General features: G+C 39.6%; 1 protein-coding gene across 1 annotated transcript in view; it reads right to left on the bottom strand.

Moving 5' to 3' along the window:
- LOC132899051 (adhesion G-protein coupled receptor D2) overlaps positions 1 to 19,148 on the bottom strand; it is a 144,010-nt gene that overhangs the window by 84,277 nt on the left and 40,585 nt on the right. The window contains exons 18-19 of the mRNA XM_060940696.1: positions 15,913 to 16,028; positions 14,912 to 15,032 (exon numbers count right to left, since the gene is read on the bottom strand). Of these exons, the coding sequence (XP_060796679.1) occupies positions 14,912 to 15,032; positions 15,913 to 16,028 (237 nt within the window). The remainder of the gene's footprint in view (positions 1 to 14,911; positions 15,033 to 15,912; positions 16,029 to 19,148) is intronic.

The following is a 19,148-nucleotide window of genomic DNA, read 5'->3' as shown; positions in this document are numbered from 1 at the left end:
TTAGCCGGGGGGGGGGAGTATACCAAAGTCCCTCTTTTGGGGGGGGGGGGGGGGGGAGATCTGGTAATCACTTAAGTTTGCACGTTTCTGCACAATTACAGCGCACAGCCGATGACTATCACTCAGATCTGAGGCCAAATCTCTGCATTGGTAATACACATAAGAGAAAAGTACATCATGGAGCAATTTGCTGCACATGCTGTCCAAACATCTGCGGAAGTCAATATGGAAATAAGTGTAAATTTGGCTGAATTTAGAACTCGTATTTAAAAAAAGTTTCCATTCGTCCCACAGTAGCACGATTGTTCACTTGATACCATTTATTGGTATCAAGTGAAGCTGTGTTGAAACCCGATTGGTCAGAAGATGTGGGTTTCTATTAAATCACAGCAGCTCTGAGAGTAGCGCTGGCTGCAGGACAAGTCACTACTGATAATACAAACAGGAGGACACTTATTACAAATTATACTGACACTCACACCTTAATAACATTGTTTAATATAATTTCTGAACTAATTCCCTGGAACTTGGTGGACACCAAGTTGAAAATAATTTAAGCTTAAACATTAACAGATTATTTAATAAAATGTACAAATCGCTGATAAGGTGCACCTTTCTGTAAGGAGATGTTCAACACAGAGAAGGAGTCTCCAGTGTCAGCACTTTGTAACAGCCAGAAGTAAAGCCTGTCTTCGTGTTTTCATTTTGTGGTCCTCTGTAATATGACAAGCTGCATTTTTGCAAAACTGCAGGAATTCCAATGCATAAAGGGCAAGGGCACAAGCCAAAGCTGAACATGCATGATCTCTCATCCCTCAGATGGTACTGCATGACAGACCATTATTCATCTTCTCTGGGCTCAGAGGCATCTTGGATGGACCATCACAAAGCGGAAACGTGTATTGTGTTCAGAAGAATCAGTATTCCAGGTCTTTTTTTTTTGTAAGAAATGAAGAACATAACACAATTAACATAAGGCTTCCTTTTGCACAGTAAAGTTTTAACTGCCGTTTGTGGATGTAACTCTGTATTGTAGCTTGACAAAAGGTTTGCCAAAGTAATCCCGAGCCTATGTGGTTATATCAACTAGAGATGAATGATGGGTCTTGATGCAGTGACATCTGAGGGATCAGAGATCACAGGTGTTCAGATTAGGCTTGAGCCCTTGACCACCAATATTCCTCCAGATTCATTGAATAATTATGCGCCATCGAGGGTGAAATATTCAAATCCCTTCCTATCTTTCTTTGAGGAACATTGTTTTTAAAATTTTCAAAAATTCACACACATTTTTTAACAAACTGGAGATCCTCGGCCCAGCTTTGCTCCTCAAAGATTAGGCCTTTCCTGGATACTGATTTTGTACCAAATCATGATTACAATCACCTGTTGACATCACCTGTTTCAAATCACAATTATTTAATTGTTTTACCTCATGGCTAGCCTTAAATTTCCCCCGTCCCAACTTTTTTTAGAATGTGTTGCAGGCATTTATAGAAGGAGTCTCCAGTGTCAGCACTTTGTGATGGAAGTAAAGCCTGTCTTTATGTTTTCATTTTGCAGTTTCTCTGTAACATCATGAGCGGCTTTTTTTTTTTGCCTTATTTTGAAGGAACGACTTAATTGCTGCTATAATGTAAGTGATAATAAGGACTGGCATGCAACTAAAATAAATGTAGCTATAGACAGATGTACTGTTTATTAATAAATTTAAAAAAATGTAATCATAAGCAAATAAGAGGAATTCTTCACTTTGGTACCTGCTCTTATAGGAAAATCGGGTGGTGCGATGTGACCTGAATCGAAGCAAAGTTGATTAACTTTGCTTCGATTCAGGTCACATCGCACCACCCGATTGTTGATTATTTTCCTGTAAGAGCATGCTTCTGATTTTTTACACTTTATTTGACATTTTATAATTAATATATCCAATTTCAAGATCATATGATGATTTAGGTTTTTGTGACTGGCAGTTGCATTAGTACTCAGATGTTACTGATGTTGATGTCAATAAACTCTTAAGTATTAAATAAGGATAACTTGAGTTTATATCACTGGCCACTAAAGATATGGATGGGCAATCTATTTCTAACAATATCCCATCCCAATGTTCTCACATCAAAAGAATGCAAAAAAAAAAAAAAATCATTAAATTCATCTCATTTGACCATAGTATGGTCCAGAACTGTTTTAATGGAGCTACATAATTTAGTAAGCAAGAAAAAAATAAGTATTTAATTCTGTTGATCATTAACCGAGACACTGATGTTTAAAGGTAATAGTTTGCAAAACCTTCATTATGACAATGTAGTTCACATGTTCCCAAATTAGGGGTCATGACCCCATGTGAGGTCACTTGATTTACAAATGGGCTCAAGAGAAAAACTCACAACTGCCTCTGTTGTTTCACTGACTTACTTTATACATAAACATTAGAAAAGTCAATGACAGATTTTATGTGCTAATATTTTGAAATGTTATCGAGTGTCACCTTTTTTTTTTAAACTCGTGGTTAAATTCATCGGGCGTATTTCATTTGAGTCTTTTCATGATTCTGACATACTGCACTGGTGTACCTTAGCAAAAAAAAAAATATTTATTTATTTATTTTTTAAAAAAAAGGGGAAAAAGATGAATTTCCCTGTCTATGTACCACCACAAAACAAAATAGCGGGTTTCAAATCACTGCATTTTTGATCCACAACCCCAAATCAGAAAAAGTTGGGACGGTATGGTAAATGCAAAAAAATAAAGAAAGCACTGATTTCGAAATTGACTGACTTGTATGTCATTGCAGACAGAAAGAACCCAAGAGATTTCATGTTTTGTCTCTTCAACTTCATTAGTGTGCTTGCAAAAGCACACTATTGTTCTTAAGTTTTATTATTATTATTATTATTATTCCGTTTCACCCGTTTTTTTTGGATCCACCACTCCTCCTAGGGCTTTCAAGATAGAGACACCATTCCAATGCTGAAACGTAGGGCCCGATCTGGAATGGCGTGCTTGTTAAAATAGTTGCACTATTTCCTTGTCGTTCGTTTTGTATTCCTGTTTTTTGGCAAAATTCCACGCCATTGAAATGAATGGGTAGAACTTTGGAGTGATGTCATAAGGAGCTCCTCCACTCTAGTATGCTAGCTGTTAGCATGTTACTATGCTAGCTGTTAGCATGTTAGCATGCTAACTGTTAGCATGTTGGCATGCTAGCTTTTAGCATGCTAGCATGATAGCTGTTCTGCTACAGCTCAGCAAGCACACTTTGCATTTTCTCTGCAGAAATGCAGTCTAGTTTCATTTGTTAATATACAGTTGTGGTCAGAAATATACTGTACATACAGTGACATGAATTTCATGGCAATATTTGGTAATTTATTTGAACTGGTCTTTTTCTGTGGCAGAATGATTGCACGGCATACATCTTTAATTAAAATAAAACACTAGAATTTGGTGCACAAGTTGTAATTTTCTTTGAGTTTTCTGAAAATCAACACAGGGTCAAAATTACACATTCAGGGTAAAAAATTTACACACGGGAAGGACTTTAGACACATATTATTAATTCAGAGGTGCTGAAACTTCCAAAATGTCTCTTATCTTGCCAAGGCCGAGGTCTCTTAACTTCTTGTTAGTGATCATGATTGACTACAGCTGGTAGCTTCTCTGTGCCTTCATAAAAAGGGTTTGTTTACAGCACTCATTGGATTGACCAACACACAGTAAAATGGGAAAAGTCCAAGGAGCTCAGTGCAGATCTGAGGAAGAAGATCACAGCTATACACAACTCCAGAATGTCTCTTGGAGCCATTTCTAAACAACTGCAAATTCCAAGATCAGTTCAAACAATTGTATGCAAGTTACTGGGAGCTGTAGTCACTTTGCCAAAGCACTTTGCATCAAGAAACCCCAAAATGTTACCCTCAGCTGAAAGGACTTTCCCAGGTTTGGATGGTCAGGAACAACCTGGGAACCACTATGGCACAGCCCTGCCATGAACTGGAAGCTGATGGATCACTGTCTACAGTTCAGATCACCATGGACTAAGAGGCTGCTATCCAAAAAATAACCCCCTGCTCCAAAATTGACACCTTCAAGCTTAACTAAAGTTTGAAGCTGACAAAGACAAGACAGACAAAGAAAAGAAACCTTCTGGAGGATAGCTGTATGGTCGGATAAGACAAAGATTGAGTTGTTTGGCTACAGTGACCACCATGTACAGAGGGACGCTGTACCAGCTGATGGTGGTGGTAGGATCATCATGCTCTGGGGTTGTTTTGCTGCCAGTGGAACTGGTTCACTGCACAAAGTGGATGGAATAATGAAGGAGGACTATCTCAGAATTCTTCAGCATAAACCATCAGAAACTTGAACACGACTTGGGACTTACAACAGGACAATGAACCCAAACACGTATCAGAGCTGGTTGTGGAGGATAAAGCAGGCTAACATTAAGCTTAAAACAGGTCCTGACCTCAACCAGATTGAAAATATATGGACCATGCTTATAAGTCGAGTTCATGGCAAAAAAATTTAATTGAACTCTACCAATTCTACCATGAAGAGTCATGAAATATCCAACCAGAATTCTGCCAGAAGCTTGTTCATGGTAAACAAAAATGTTTGGTCAAGGTGAATCTTACAAAGAGACATTTTACCCAAATATTAGGTGTGGTGTATGTATATTTTTGACTCTGTATGTATAATTTTGACCCTGTGTTGATTTCAGAAAACCCAAAGAAAATTACAACTTGTGCACCAAATTCTAGTTTGTTTTAATTAAAGATGTATGCTGTACAACCACTCTGCCACAGAAAAAGAACAGTTCAAAGAAAATACTGAAAGCCCAAATATTGCCATGACATTCATATCCAAGATGACATTCATGTCACTGTATGTAAACTTCTGACCACAACTGTACATCCATTCCTGTGTTCTGGGCCTGCAACACATGTAAATAAATAAATAAATAAATAAATTAGGACGCAGGCCATTTAATGCTAGTAACAATATAAAACAATTAAATAATGAAGTGATTGAAATACATGATGTCAGCAGGTGATTGATTTTGTACCAAATCATGATTACAGTATCCAGTAAAGGTCTACTCTTTAAGGAGCGAAGATGGGCTGAGGATCTCCAGTTTGTCAATAAATGGATGAGAAAATTATTGAAATGTTTAACGATAATCTCATCTCTCATCTCATTATCTGTAGCCGCTTTATCCTGTTCTACAGGGTTGCAGGCAAGCTGGAGCCTATCCCAGCTGACTACGGGCGAAAGGCGGGATACACCCTGGACAAGTCGCCAGGTCATCACAGGGCTGACACATAGACACAGACAACCATTCACACTCACATTCACACCTATGGTCAATTTAGAGTCACCAGTTAACCTAACCTGCATGTCTTTGGACTGTGGGGGAAACCGGAGCACCCGGAGGAAACCCACGCGGACACGGGGAGAACATGCAAACTCCGCACAGAAAGGCCCTCGCCGGCCCCGGGGCTCGAACCCGGACCTTCTTGCTGTGAGATGACAGCGCTAACCACTACACCACCGTGCCGCCTTTTTATAATATACAATTTTCAAAATAAAAAGATTCATGGAATGTTGAACTTCAGTGCATTAAAGGCAAGGGCTGAATCCAAAGTTGAACACCTGTGATCTCCAATCCCTCAGACAGCACTGCATTAAGACCTTTTCTTGATGCATCAAGAATTCATCTTCTCTGGGCATGATGGATCATCACACAGTGGAAATCTGAATTGTGTTCAGACAAGTCAAATTCCAGGTCGTTTTTGTAAGAATTGCATAAAATACCACAGTTAACACAAGGCTTCCTTCTGTACAGTAAAGTTTTAACTGGCATTTGTATTCAAATTGTAACTCCATTCTTGACAAAGGTTTGCAAAGTAATCCCAAGCCCATGTGGTTGTATAGATGAATGATGGCTCTTGATGCAGTGCTGTCTGAGGGATCGGAGATCACGGGTGTTCAGCTTAGGCTTGAGCCCTTGCCCTTTATGCACTCAAGTTCAACATTCCGTGAATCGTTTAATTTTGAAATTTGGATATTATAATATGGATATTATGTACCATAGAGGGTGAAATATCCAAATCCCTTCCTGTCTTTCTTTGAAGAACATTGTTTTTAAACATTTCACAAACTTTCTCACACATTTGTTGACAAACTGGAGATGCTCAGCTCATCTTTGCTCTTCAAAGACTAGGCCTTTCCTGGATACTGATTTTGCACCAAATCATGATTACAATCACCTCATGACATCACTTGTTTCAAATCACATCATTATTGAATTGTTTTCTCATTACTAGCCCTAAACTGCCCCCATTCCAACTTTTTTGGAATGCGTTTCAGGCCTTAAAAGCAGGAATCGGTGTATATTAACAAATGAAATGACGTTGACCAGCAAAACATGAAATATCTTGGGTTCATACTGTCTACAACAATATACAAGTCAGTCAATTTAGAAATCACTGCTTTCTTTTTTTTATTTGTAGTTTCCATACCATCCCAACTCTTTCTAATTTGGGGATGGATATGTTAACATTATAAAATGTTCTGCATTATAAATCTGGAATTAAAAACTGAAGGGTAGTAAAGGCTTGGGGGTCACAGAACATCGATGTCCATTTGGAGTTGCTGAAAAATTTCTAGCTGTAAAATTAATTTGATTAATTTTAAGCTACAAAATTAATCCCACAATGATGCACATTATTACAAATGTGAATTAATGAACCTTTCCATAGCTCTGAAGTGTGCGCACTCAAAAAAAAAAAACCCAGACACTTCGTAAAAGTTTCATAAAAGTATAAATCCGGATAATGAATCTGCAGAGAAACTATATCCCAAAAACTCATGGTGCACATGTGTTGGACAGAGGGTAAGGAGAGAAAGAATGGTAAACAAACCAGTTTTTAAACAAGACAATTTCATATCGAAGGGCCAAGTCAAACATCCCTGCAGTAAACTGATACAAACTTTCAGCACATGGGTCAAACCGCACTCTTTGAACTTGAAGAGGAAAACGGCGCCTGTGTGCCAAGAAGCTGTTTAATTAAAGGTACTTAGGTGTCCAGGAGACATTTCTGAGTGCCCTACTTGTCAAAACTCATGAAATTATACATGCAATGTCAATCATATAATAATTACAGAGAGTCCACTGGCAGTAGAAAAATGTGAAGTTTTAGCCGGTTAAGACGGCAAAGCCTGGCGTCAAATTCTGACTAAACACAGGCTTGTTCTTGGTGACAAAGACCAGAAAAATGGCTGTATTAAAAACACCAACATGAGCCATGTTGATATTTCAGGGTGTGAACAAAACCGCAAATATGGGTAGAATATTTCACAACAGGAAAAAAAAAAATCGAATATGATATTAAATCTGATTTTTTTAAAACTGTAAGCTGTGCTTTAAACAGGTGTTATTGGTCAGGATATTTTATATATCTTAAAGTAGCAAGAAATCAAAACAACTGTTGCAGTGATGAAGGGGGGAGGGGGTGATGAATCAAACTGCTGTTTAACCTGGAAATAAATTCGAACGTGAAGATTCGAACACTGTGGTATGGTGACCATTTCCTTGCCGTCTCCCGAGCCGAGTGGGCTGCGGGTTAACGACGTGCCACACTTTTCCCACAGCGCATCAATCCTTATCAGTGGTGCTATGTGTGAGCGTCACATGCAATCACAGCTGACTATGGATGGCGGGAGATCAAAGTGAAAACGAATGGTAGCTCATCGACATGAAGACTTCATACATCTTCGTTTTCCAGTCTCTTTGTTTCTCACAGTCGCAGCCAGTAGTTTTATCCCCAGACTCTGAAATGTGGCAGTCTCTTTGCTCCTGAAGCATTCCATCCAGTCACAGTTGCAAAATGTAGAAATGCATTTTTCTCTCAAGAGAAAAAATGGCAATTTGATTAAACATGCTAATCAATTATGTGCTCACTTAAGAGCTAGTTAGTGTCACTGCTGCTATTCATTACTATATCATTTAACGCCTCATGTGTTGGCTTTCTTCATCTGTTAATGAGCTCAGCTCAACACGGGGTTTGACATGCACCGAAACGGTGTTCGGGTGAGTTTCAACCACATACCACCGGGCACAATTCAAAGCTCCGTGATTGGCACATGCTTTCACTTAATGAGGATAATTACTAAGAATAACAAAGCGGAGGACTGTGTCTGGACAATGTAAAGATTCATAGCTGGTCACACAGGGCCTGACAGGCTTTCTGCATTTTTTCCTCCACCTAGGGTGCCAAACACTTAACACAAACCATGGGCCTCCTTTGCTTTTTTTCCCCTCCTGGCACTGTGAGGTCGACAAGAACCAGATTAATAAGAATCAGCGTGTCCTGGTAAACACTCTTCAGGGGCCGAGAAGAACAGCTAGTCCTGGAGGAAATGACACAGGAGGGGCGCGGCCATTTCGACGTCCAACTCTGGGCTCGGTTCTGACAGCCCAGGAAGGGCAAGAGGCCAATGAGACCAAGTGCTGAGCTGCTGCTCTTTTCTCTTTTCACTCAGTTCAGATCTCATGTGTACACATTACTCCCGCAGATAAAATACGCACAGGATTCCCCTTTGGTAATAAATCCAGCTCAAACAGCAGACGTTGGATTGATTTGCTGTTTACTGTGTCGTTTGCATTGCAGGAGACGTGTGGTGCTACAGATTTGTTGAATTTGAGGTTCAGGCTTTTCAGTCAACAGCTACAGTGTGCTACAATTCAAGTTCTGTGCAGAAAGATATATAACCAATAGACACATGAATAATAAATACACACAGCACGTGTGTTTATTTCGGATTTCATTTCCACACAGAAATCTTTGAGTGAGAAAGACATTTTGCTACACTACTACTCTGACCTAGATATTGTTAATTGTCTGAAAAGCAGACATCAAAGCCGACTAAACAGTCCACAGCAATTCGATTAACGCTGCGTTAAAAGATCTATGGGTTGAACCCCCACCATTTTTAACTGCTCCTCCATCTTAAAATCTTGTGACAATTTGAGATGGTAAAATGTTCTCCTTCTATATAAAACAGGTATTGTTTTGACACGGACAATTTGGGTGTCAGAGGGGTGTCTGAAACTAGAGAAAAGAGGGGGGAATGGTAATAGTGTGTGTGTGTGTGTGTGTGTGTGTGTGTGTGTGTGTGTGTGTGTGTGTGTGTGTGTGTGTGTGTGTTGCACTGGTGGGGGATAAGGGCAACTCTTAGGGAGGTCATGAGGTCAGGCCCAGTGGGTCATGAGCTCCCCAGTCTCCTGCCAGGCTAGCAGCATGGTTTGCTTTCATATGACACACACATTATTACTAAATGGAGCTGGCAGGTAATTCTAAAGCAAATAAATGTGGGTGGGTGCCGAGTACGACAAGCTTTTTAGTGCTACATGATTGAGGTGAAATTCCCTTCATTCTTGACAGGAAGAGTGTTATTCACAATCATTCTCTTTTCTTAAATTCCTGGAATAAACTGCAACATTTTTCCTTTCTGGCTATCTTTATGCCACAGTGTGACTTTTTTTTGGACAATGTATTTAAATAATTTAATAATGAGCAAAAGTGTAATAAATTAAATGTTTGGGGATGGAGCAAAAAGCATGCACACACAAAATGTAATAAACTTTATAAGACTTACTGTGCCATTAACCAATAAAACACCACAATGTATAGAAAAACTAGAGTTGAAGAATTGGTCTGTTCATGTTCAGATTATATTGTACAGTATATTTTATTCTCTCCACCTTCACTGGATATGAGCAATCATGCACTCTGATTGGCTACTCTACTACTAGCTTATATACCGTGAGGAGAGAAAAACAATGGCAGAACGTGTTGCTGAAGCAACTGAGGATGAAATAAAAACTCTACTCGAAAAAACAAAACACCAAAAAAATCTTTTTAAAAAGCAACAAAATATGGAATGAAAGTATTTGATGGTAAGAGCATATTGCACTTACTTATTATTGCACCCCAGTAACATACCTCAAACTTGACTACATTTCTGGAACTACATTACCTCAAACTTGACTAATTTACATTAATTAATTTAATTAAAATACACCATCCCCCTTGTGTCACACCCACATCAGGAGGATTTACTAAAATATACTGTCAGGGAACTCGCATGTAAATCATCCAAGAAAAATGGAAGCTATCTGAAAAGAAGCAGGAACAGTTTTCTTAATAATGGGTGACAAAATAAAAACCATTTTTAAAAAAGGCTCAGGTGGTATTTTACATTTTAAACTGGAGTGCAATTTACGTTCAGTGGAATTATCACTGGTATATAAAGAAATCTTTTTTTTGGTCAAAGCATCGTATAAGATAATTAATATTAACTATTAAATAATTTTACGCAGTGCCAATAACATGTCAAATTCCAAATTCCTAAATAAACTACCTTTCTCAGATACTTAATATTCTGTTCTTCTTTATATAACTGTACCGATTTATTGCTATTCCTAAAATGAGTCCTTTCTTATCGACTATTATTAAAGAGAAATATTTAAGAAGTACTGAGAATACTAAGGATTAAAACAAATGTGATAATAATAATAATAATAATAATAATAACAACCTAACACACACACACCTTTACTGATAATGTTTTTTTCTGAAAATTCCATTCCAGGATTTTTAAAAAATATACATTTATGATATAAAATGATATCCAACATTAATATATTCAAATATTAAAAAGAAAATGCTTTCAAGAGAAACTCACTGAAGCAAATGTCTGTTGAAACTTTAAAAATAAACACATTTTAAATTATATTTTATGTCTAAAGCTGTTTTAATATTTTAAAAGATAAAAACAATCCTTGCCCTCTGCTAAAAAACCTGAACAGTTACAAAAGAGTTAGTTCAAATTTCAACTGAATGAAATACAAACGTTAGTGTTTTCCTCATTCGAAGGAGCAGAACTGACTGGCTGATCAAAACCAGTCACGGCACAAAGAATTCACACGACGCTCCTATTAACAAGCTTCAATAAATCAACACCAAACATCACGCGCTACGCTTCACATGCCCAAAAAAGTTGACTTGAGTTTGTGACCCCGGCCCTCTCCTCTGCTCCCTTTATCCTCAAAGTTATTGATAGGGTGGAGTTATGGGCTAATAATGCAACAGACAATGCATGGCGGGGGCCTATTATATGCCAGTAATAGATAGTGGTGAGCTTTTGAATGACATTGCACTGAGATTGGATGACGGAGACTCGCGTGATTTATGGACAAATCAAGCGCTTCCTCCTCGCTCAACCTTCCACTTGCGGAGTGATAAAGGAGGGCATGAGGCACGGTTTCATGGGTTCATAAATAGAACCAAAAATAATTTAACCTGCCTGGTTTGGGGGTTTTTGTGTTTTTTTTTTCCAGACATTCTACATCCTGAATAGAGGAATGCTCGACTTCTTCAGTCTCAAATCTAACAATATTACACTCTCAGAAAACAAAGTACATCATTGTACCTTTAGCAGTACAACGGCTTGTCAGTGGATCAGTGCCCTCTGAGGTACTTATTTGTATCATTTATATACTGATTGGGAACATATATGCACCTTTTCACCCTCAAAAAGAACACATCGTTAACTTGAGGTCCAATAATGAGCCCTAGGGGGTACATTAGGGTAGATTATACCTTGGGGAACAGAAATGGACTCCAACCGTACCCCTATTTCTGATAGTGTAGGAGTTATACCATTTTGTGTAGTCCAAACACACAAAACAAATTCCTTACATGTTGGCAGAACAATAAATTATTTTATATATATATATATATATATATATATATATATATACACACACACACACACACAATTATATACACACACACATATATACATACATATATACACACACACACACACATTATATATATATATATATATATATATATATATATATACACACACACACATACATACATACACACACACACTTTTTTTGTTGTTGTTTATAAAGATGAAAGATTTTGTAAGCCATAGAAAAAGATGAGCAGGACAGTAAAAGTAAGAGTGAGCAATGAAGAGGGCTTGTCAACATTATCTGCTTTATTGATTTCACAGTAAAACTCTCAAGCTTAAGTTTTATGTTGTTTTTGCTGCCTATTGAAAATACAATGAAACACGGAGGAAGGCATTTCATAAACACACACCCTAGGTTTTGCATCCAGATTTAAGTTCCCTGATCATTTCACATGAAAATCACAAGCCGGTAAACGAACACACACTTACACACAAAGCACAAATATCCCAAAATATCCTTTTCTTATAAGTCTGATTCATTTTTGACGTCTTTAGAATGCATTTAAATGCACAACCCACATCTTTGGGTGGAAAAACAATGTCCTATTTTATATTATATACATGACAGTGTGTGTGTGTATGTTTTATATATATATATATATATATATATATATATATATATATATATATATATATATATATATAAATAAAACGCGCACACACACAACTGTGAAAAAATCTTAGGCACCCTGTTCCCCATACAAACTTGTTATAGATTTCTATTTAATGACTTATACATTATCGAGTCGGTACAAAAACATTTTAGAGTCCAAACGTTCGTTTCATTTTCCAGCACAAAATTAAATTTTACAGAAAAAAAAAAGTTTGTATCTAAGCAGCATATTCCATAAGAGAGCACTTTTCATATTAAAAAAAGAAAACATAATGAAGGCTGCTGGGTTTGGGGGCAAAATGAAGAAGCGAGTGTGACAGTCAAAGTGTCCAGAAGAACCGTAGCTGGTTCTGTAAGATGCTCAGTAAAACCTACAGCTCATTTCCTTATCAAACTGCACTCATTGGACCAAAGGGTCATCTCACACCAAATATCGACTTTATTTCATTTATTATGGCTTACTGTTTATAGTATTTTTTTTTTATGTTGAAACATTTCATAATTTTTTTCATCCATTTTTGATCAACAGCATTTCTTTCAACATGCCCAAGACTTTTGCACAGCACTGTACATTCTAAAACATATCACGTGTGTTAATGCCAATATATTAATTCATCCCTAGACAGAGAGAATAGAATTATTTTAGTGTATAATTTAAATATCCTCTCATGATATTAAAACAGCCAGCATGATAAAGATGGCATCAAGAAAAAAGTTATTCAGAAAAACATGAATAAAACTAGAAATTAATATAAGAGTTATTTTTGTGATATTCCTACAGGGGAGGGGGAAAAAGTACACAACAGTGATATTGAGGTTACTGTCCTTGCATATGGAACCGTTTGCACTAGTAGTGAGCTGTAAAGAATTTTATAGTGTAAAGAGTCTTTACAATTTCGTTACAACATGAGTGAAGCGCCAAACAATTTGTACATGAACTGGAAGACAGGAAATGTGTCTATGAAAGGAGGAAAAACACTCTGGCTGACATGCTTAGTCATTTCTGATGTCGGTCATTTGCATTTGAGTGATGACAAAACGGCATCCTAATGTGAGTAATGCTTTAAGAAGATGGGGATGCTGCTCGACAGATCCAGATGTTCCAGCTGAGGATTCAAGGCTGCTCGAAAATGAACAGCCACGAGATAAAAGCAGCATTAACTGCGCAGGAAACAATGGCAATTGACAGAACTGGTAATTATAGTTTTGTAATAATATATTTAAAGGATAACAAATCCCTGAGTGTAGCTGAGCTCTCAACTCAATCGAATCAATCAATCTCGTATTTAATAAATGTGAATTTTTTATGGTGTATGCATTACCTCAAATGGGAGATTAGCGTAAACAGTGAAAATATCCCCTACACACACTGTTCTATAGCATTTGAAGGTTAAACACAAACACGTATAAGCAGAGGATATATTTAGACCCAAGCTACAATGTTTGTTACTTTTCTGTAACTTGACTAAAAAATAAACACAAAGCTGTTCAGTTTTCAAAGAACACAATTTCACTTCTACGTTGATTACTGCTGTGGTAAAATATTTCCTTAATTCGATGCGAGAGAAACAGTCCTATTTACAGCGTTGTGTTTAATGATCTGACTCAGGATAAATCTCGATTGATTTTCCTGTTAAATATACAGCTCTGTTATAGATGCAACTGATTAAGCAACACAAATTACCAACGCAGTAATCAAACAGCTTGCACGGAAAAGAGTTGTACTTTTTCATAGTTTGCACTATGGGCAAATTGCTAATCATATATTCAGGCTAATAAAATGTTAAGCAATTTCCGTATGCACAGTTTTGTACACATCTAATGACGAGGGCAAAATTTTACATCAGTGTTGTGCATTGTGAAGAAATGTCCAAAATTTTATTATTTTATTCGCTGTCGTTACATCATGTATATTTCTCTGTGAAATATGTTCATCACCATTTCATTCTCGTGGAGAAAAATCTGACGAGGACAGACCGAGGGGAATAAAACTGTTCTCGCTTGAAGCTCGACTGGTTTATTTTGTGAAATGGCATGCTATAATTAGTGTGAAGTTATGCAGCATAGCGGAACTGGCTAAATATCTTCACTGAGTATTTTCTTCATATTATTCCAGTTGGGGGATGTGGAGATATATATATATATATATATATATATATATATATATATATATATATATGAATGAGAGAGTTAGGTAGATAGAGAGCGAGCAAGCGAGAGATAGATACAGACAGAGATAGATACAGACAGACAGAGAGAGAGAGAGAGAGAGAGAGAGAGAGAGAGATACACAGACAGATGGACAATATTCCATTAACTTAAACATGAACTATGCAACTACTCAGGTGTTTAAGTGATTCTCTGAGCTCCAAGCGTTGTCCAAGATCAACTCCTTTCATCAGTTTGGAAAGGTTCAGAGAATTTTAATGTTCAAATGAGAGAGAGAGATGTGAAATGTACCTGCAGTGAGTTGAGGAGGATGAAGATGTAGGCTATGATGATGGAGAAAGGCACAAGAACTCCACACAACCAAGTCAGGCCTAAAATTGGCAACAAAACCAGCACTGCTTTTACAGCCGCCCTGTGAAACACAGCAGATCTCTTACCATCAGTGCATACAGGCTATAACACACACAAAAATAAAATTTAAAAAATTCTTACAAATATTAAAAAAAAAAAAAAAAAAATCACCATCACCCTGCCAGGTCCTGCCAATCTCCACGCATACTGGGCAGCTTGGCAACTCTCGTGGTCATTCCATACCTGACAAGCGCTACTGCTTAGTCTCACATTGTGACAATTTCCACACTAAATCGCTTTTAATTCTGTTTAGTATAAAATTACCATCCAGTTTAAGTAACTGCTAAAACGAACCAGCTGTGAGGAAAATCAGCCTCGGCAGATGAAGGAAGCTGGTGTTTGATTTTCCCTTGCCGACGGCGCGTTTGGCCACCAACTTTCAACACCTGCATTGATATTTGCGCACACAAACCTACTGAGGTTCACAGTTCAACTACTTTATATAGGAGGCCTTAATGTGTCACTGACATTTCAGATTCTGCACTTTTACTTTCATTCCAGGAAAAAAATAAATAAAGAAATAAATCAACTGGTTGACTGTGGCAGCTTAATTATTTTGCTTGTTTACAATATCAAGAAGAGGAAGCCAGAATATTTATGAGCCAGCAAGCTTTCAACTCACAAGTGGCACAGCAGCGTTTCAGTTAGTTCAGGAGTTGAATTTAAAACATCTAATTATTTAACGCAAGTCTTTTTAATTGCTCCTAAAAGGTAAAGAATTTCAATTGTTTGATAGTTTAATTAAATCAATAAGGTTATAACCATAATTGTTGGACAAGCACGAGCCGATCTGCTGTCATCAGTGAAGAAATGGCACCACCATGTGATGGAAATGGAGCACGTGAAAGAAACAGCGGTGAGAGAAGAGAAAGAAACTTTACCTGATCTGTTCAGACACCTGTTCGATGGGACTAGTGCTGTCTGCCATCATGAGAGATCTTCTCTTGGCTGTGGAGATGGTGATGATAACCACACGTGTCAGCACCATGATGTTTACCTACAGGATAAAATTAAAATAAATAAATAAATAAATAAATTCCTTCATTACATAAAATAAAGAAACCCTGAAGCCAGAATATTTGTCATATACCAGGTACATTTAAATCAACAGTAATTCAATTACTTAGGCCTAGAATTGCTATGATAACTTTAGGACTGCAACTGCCACGAACTCTCTCGTACTCGTCTCCATCAGTGAACAGTTGATAACTTCTACAGAACAGACCTCATGGTAAAATGATGATGAATTTCCTGGTTACACAATCACACTTTTTGACCATACAGCTCGTAGTTATAAGAATGAGGTATTTATAATCGCATGATCCCCTTTTGAGTCTGGTTTCTCTCAAGGTTTCTTGCTCAGGGAGTTTTCTTTGCCTTCGTCACCTCTGGTTTGCTCATTAGGGATAAATTGATAAATTCATAGATGTAAAATTTATATCCGGAATTTATATATTTCTGTAAAGCTGCTTTGTGACAATATGCATTTTTAGATGTGCTATACAAATAAAATTGGATTGAAAGCCTGGATGAAGCATGCAAGAAATAAAATGTAATAAAATAGAATGCATAGAAATTATATTTCTACAAAATACAGTAGTAGTTTCAGTAGTCCAAAATGAACTGTGAATTTTAATCATGTAAGGTGCATTTACCGGGGGGGGGGTGTCTTGAGAGTTAATACAGCTCTCAATCCTCTTCTATTATGTGAGTATTTGTCATATACCAGGTACAGTCCTGTGCAAAACTCAGACACTCGATTTTTTATACAGATTTTTTTTTTTAGAAGAGGCCTTTGTCACATGCACACTCGAGCACTGTGAAATTCATCCTCTGCATTTAACACACACACACACACCCAGAGCAGTGGGCAGCCATACTAACAGCACCTGGGGAGCAATTAGGGGTTAGGTACCTTACTCAAGGGCACTTCAGCCCAAAGCCACCCCATGTTAACCTAATCACGTCTTTGGACTGTGGGGGAAACTGGAGCACCCAGAAGAAACCCACGCAAACAACGCAGACACAGGGAGAACATGCACACTCCACACAGAAAGGCCCCCGTCGGCCACTGAGCTCGAACCCAGAACCTTCTTGCTGTGAAGTGACAGTGCTAACCACTACACCACCGTGCCACCATTTTTTTTCCAGACAAACTTCATCTCGTCTCATCTTGTCTTCTTCCGCTTTATCCGGGGCCGGGTCGCGGAGGCAGCAGTCTAAGCATGGAAGCCCAAACTTCCCTTTCCCCAGACACCTCGGCCAGCTCCTCGGGAAGAACACCGAGGCGTTCCCAGGCCAGCCGAGAGACATAGTCCCTCCAGCGTGTCCTGGGTCTTCCCCAGGGCCTCCTCCCAGGGGGACATGCCTGGAACACCTCCCCAGGAAGGCGTCCAGGAGGCATCCGAAAAAGATGCCCGAGCCACCTCAGCTGATTCCTATCGATGTGGAGGAGCAGCGGCTCTACTCCGAGCTCCTCCTGAGTGACTGTGCTTCTCACCCTCTCTCTAAGGGAGCGCCCAGCCACCCTGCGAAGGAAACTCATTTCGGCCGCTTGTATCCGCGATCTTGTTCTTTCGGTCATTACCCAAAGCTCATGACCATAGGTGAGAGTCGGAACGTAGATCGACCGGTAAATTGAAAGCTTCGCCTTTAGGCTCAGCTCCTTCTTCACCACGACAGACCGGTAAAGCGACCGCATCACTGCGGAGGCTGCACCGATCCGCCTGTCGATCTCACGCTCCATCTTTCCCTCACTCGTGAACAAGATCCCGAGATACTTAAACTCCTCCACTTGAGGCAGGACTTCTCCAGCAACCTGGAGAGGGCAAGCCACCCTTTTCTGGTCGAGAACCATGGCCTCAGACTTGGAGGTGCTGATTCTCATCCCAGCCGCTTCACACTCGACTGCAAACCGCCCCAGTGCATGCTGAAGATCCTGGTTTGAAGAAGCCAACAGGACATCATCCTCCGCAAAAAGCAGAGATGAAATCCTGTGGTTCCCAAACAGGATTCTTTCCGGCCCCTGGCTGCACCTAGAAATTCTGTCCATAAAAATTATGAACAGAACCGGTGACAAAGGGCAGCCCTGCCGGAGTCCAACATGCACTGGGAACAGGTCTGACTTACTGCCGGCAATGCAAACCAGACTCCTGCTCCGTTCGTACAGGGACCAGACAGCCCTTAGCAAAGAGCCCCGAACCCCATACTCCCGAAGCACCCCCCACAGAATACCACGGGGGACACGGTCGAATGCCTTCTCCAGATCCACAAAGCACATGTGGACTGGTTGGGCAAACTCCCATGAACCCTCGAGCACCCTATGAAGGGTATAGAGCTGGTCCAGTGTTCCGCGACCAGGACGAAAACCGCATTGTTCCTCCTGGATCCGAGGTTCGACTATTGGTCGAATTCTCCTCTCCAGTACCCTGAAGTAAACCTTCCCTGGGAGGCTGAGAAGTGTGATTCCCCTATAATTGGAGCACACTCTCCGGTCCCCTTTCTTAAAAAGAGGGACCACCACCCCAGTCTGTCACTCCAGAGGCACTGTCCCCGACTGCCACGCGATGTTGCAGAGGCGTGTCAACCAAGACAGCCCCACAACATCCAGAGACTTGAGATACTCAGGGCGGATCTCATCCACCCCCGGTGCCTTGCCACCAAGGAGCTTGCAAACCACCTCAGTGACTTCGGCTTGGGTAATGGACGAGTCCACCTCTGAGTCATCAGCCTCAGTCTCCTCAATGGAAGACATGACGGTGGGATTGAGGAGATCCTCAAAGTATTCCTTCCACCGCCCGACAATGTCCCCACTCGAGGTCAACAGCTCCCCACCCACACTGTAAACAGTGTTGGCAGAGTACTGCTTCCCCCTCCTGAGGCGCCGGACGGTTTGCCAGAATTTCTTCGAGGCCGACCGATAGTCCTTCTCCATGGCCTCCCTGAACTCCTCCCAGTTCCGAGTTTTTGCCTCTGCAACTGCCTGAGCTGCGGCACGCCTGGCCTGCCAATAGCCGTTAGCTGCCTCAGGAGTCCCGGAGGTCAACATGGCCCGATAGGACTCCTTCTTCAGCTTGACGGCATCCCTTACTTCTGGTGTCCACCACCAGGTTCGGGG

The sequence above is a fragment of the Neoarius graeffei genome, chromosome 15 (assembly GCF_027579695.1).
Source record: "Neoarius graeffei isolate fNeoGra1 chromosome 15, fNeoGra1.pri, whole genome shotgun sequence".
NCBI lineage: Eukaryota > Metazoa > Chordata > Actinopteri > Siluriformes > Ariidae > Neoarius > Neoarius graeffei.
The sequence above is the reverse complement of the archived record's forward strand: the minus strand, read 5'-3'. Positions and strand labels throughout refer to the sequence as shown.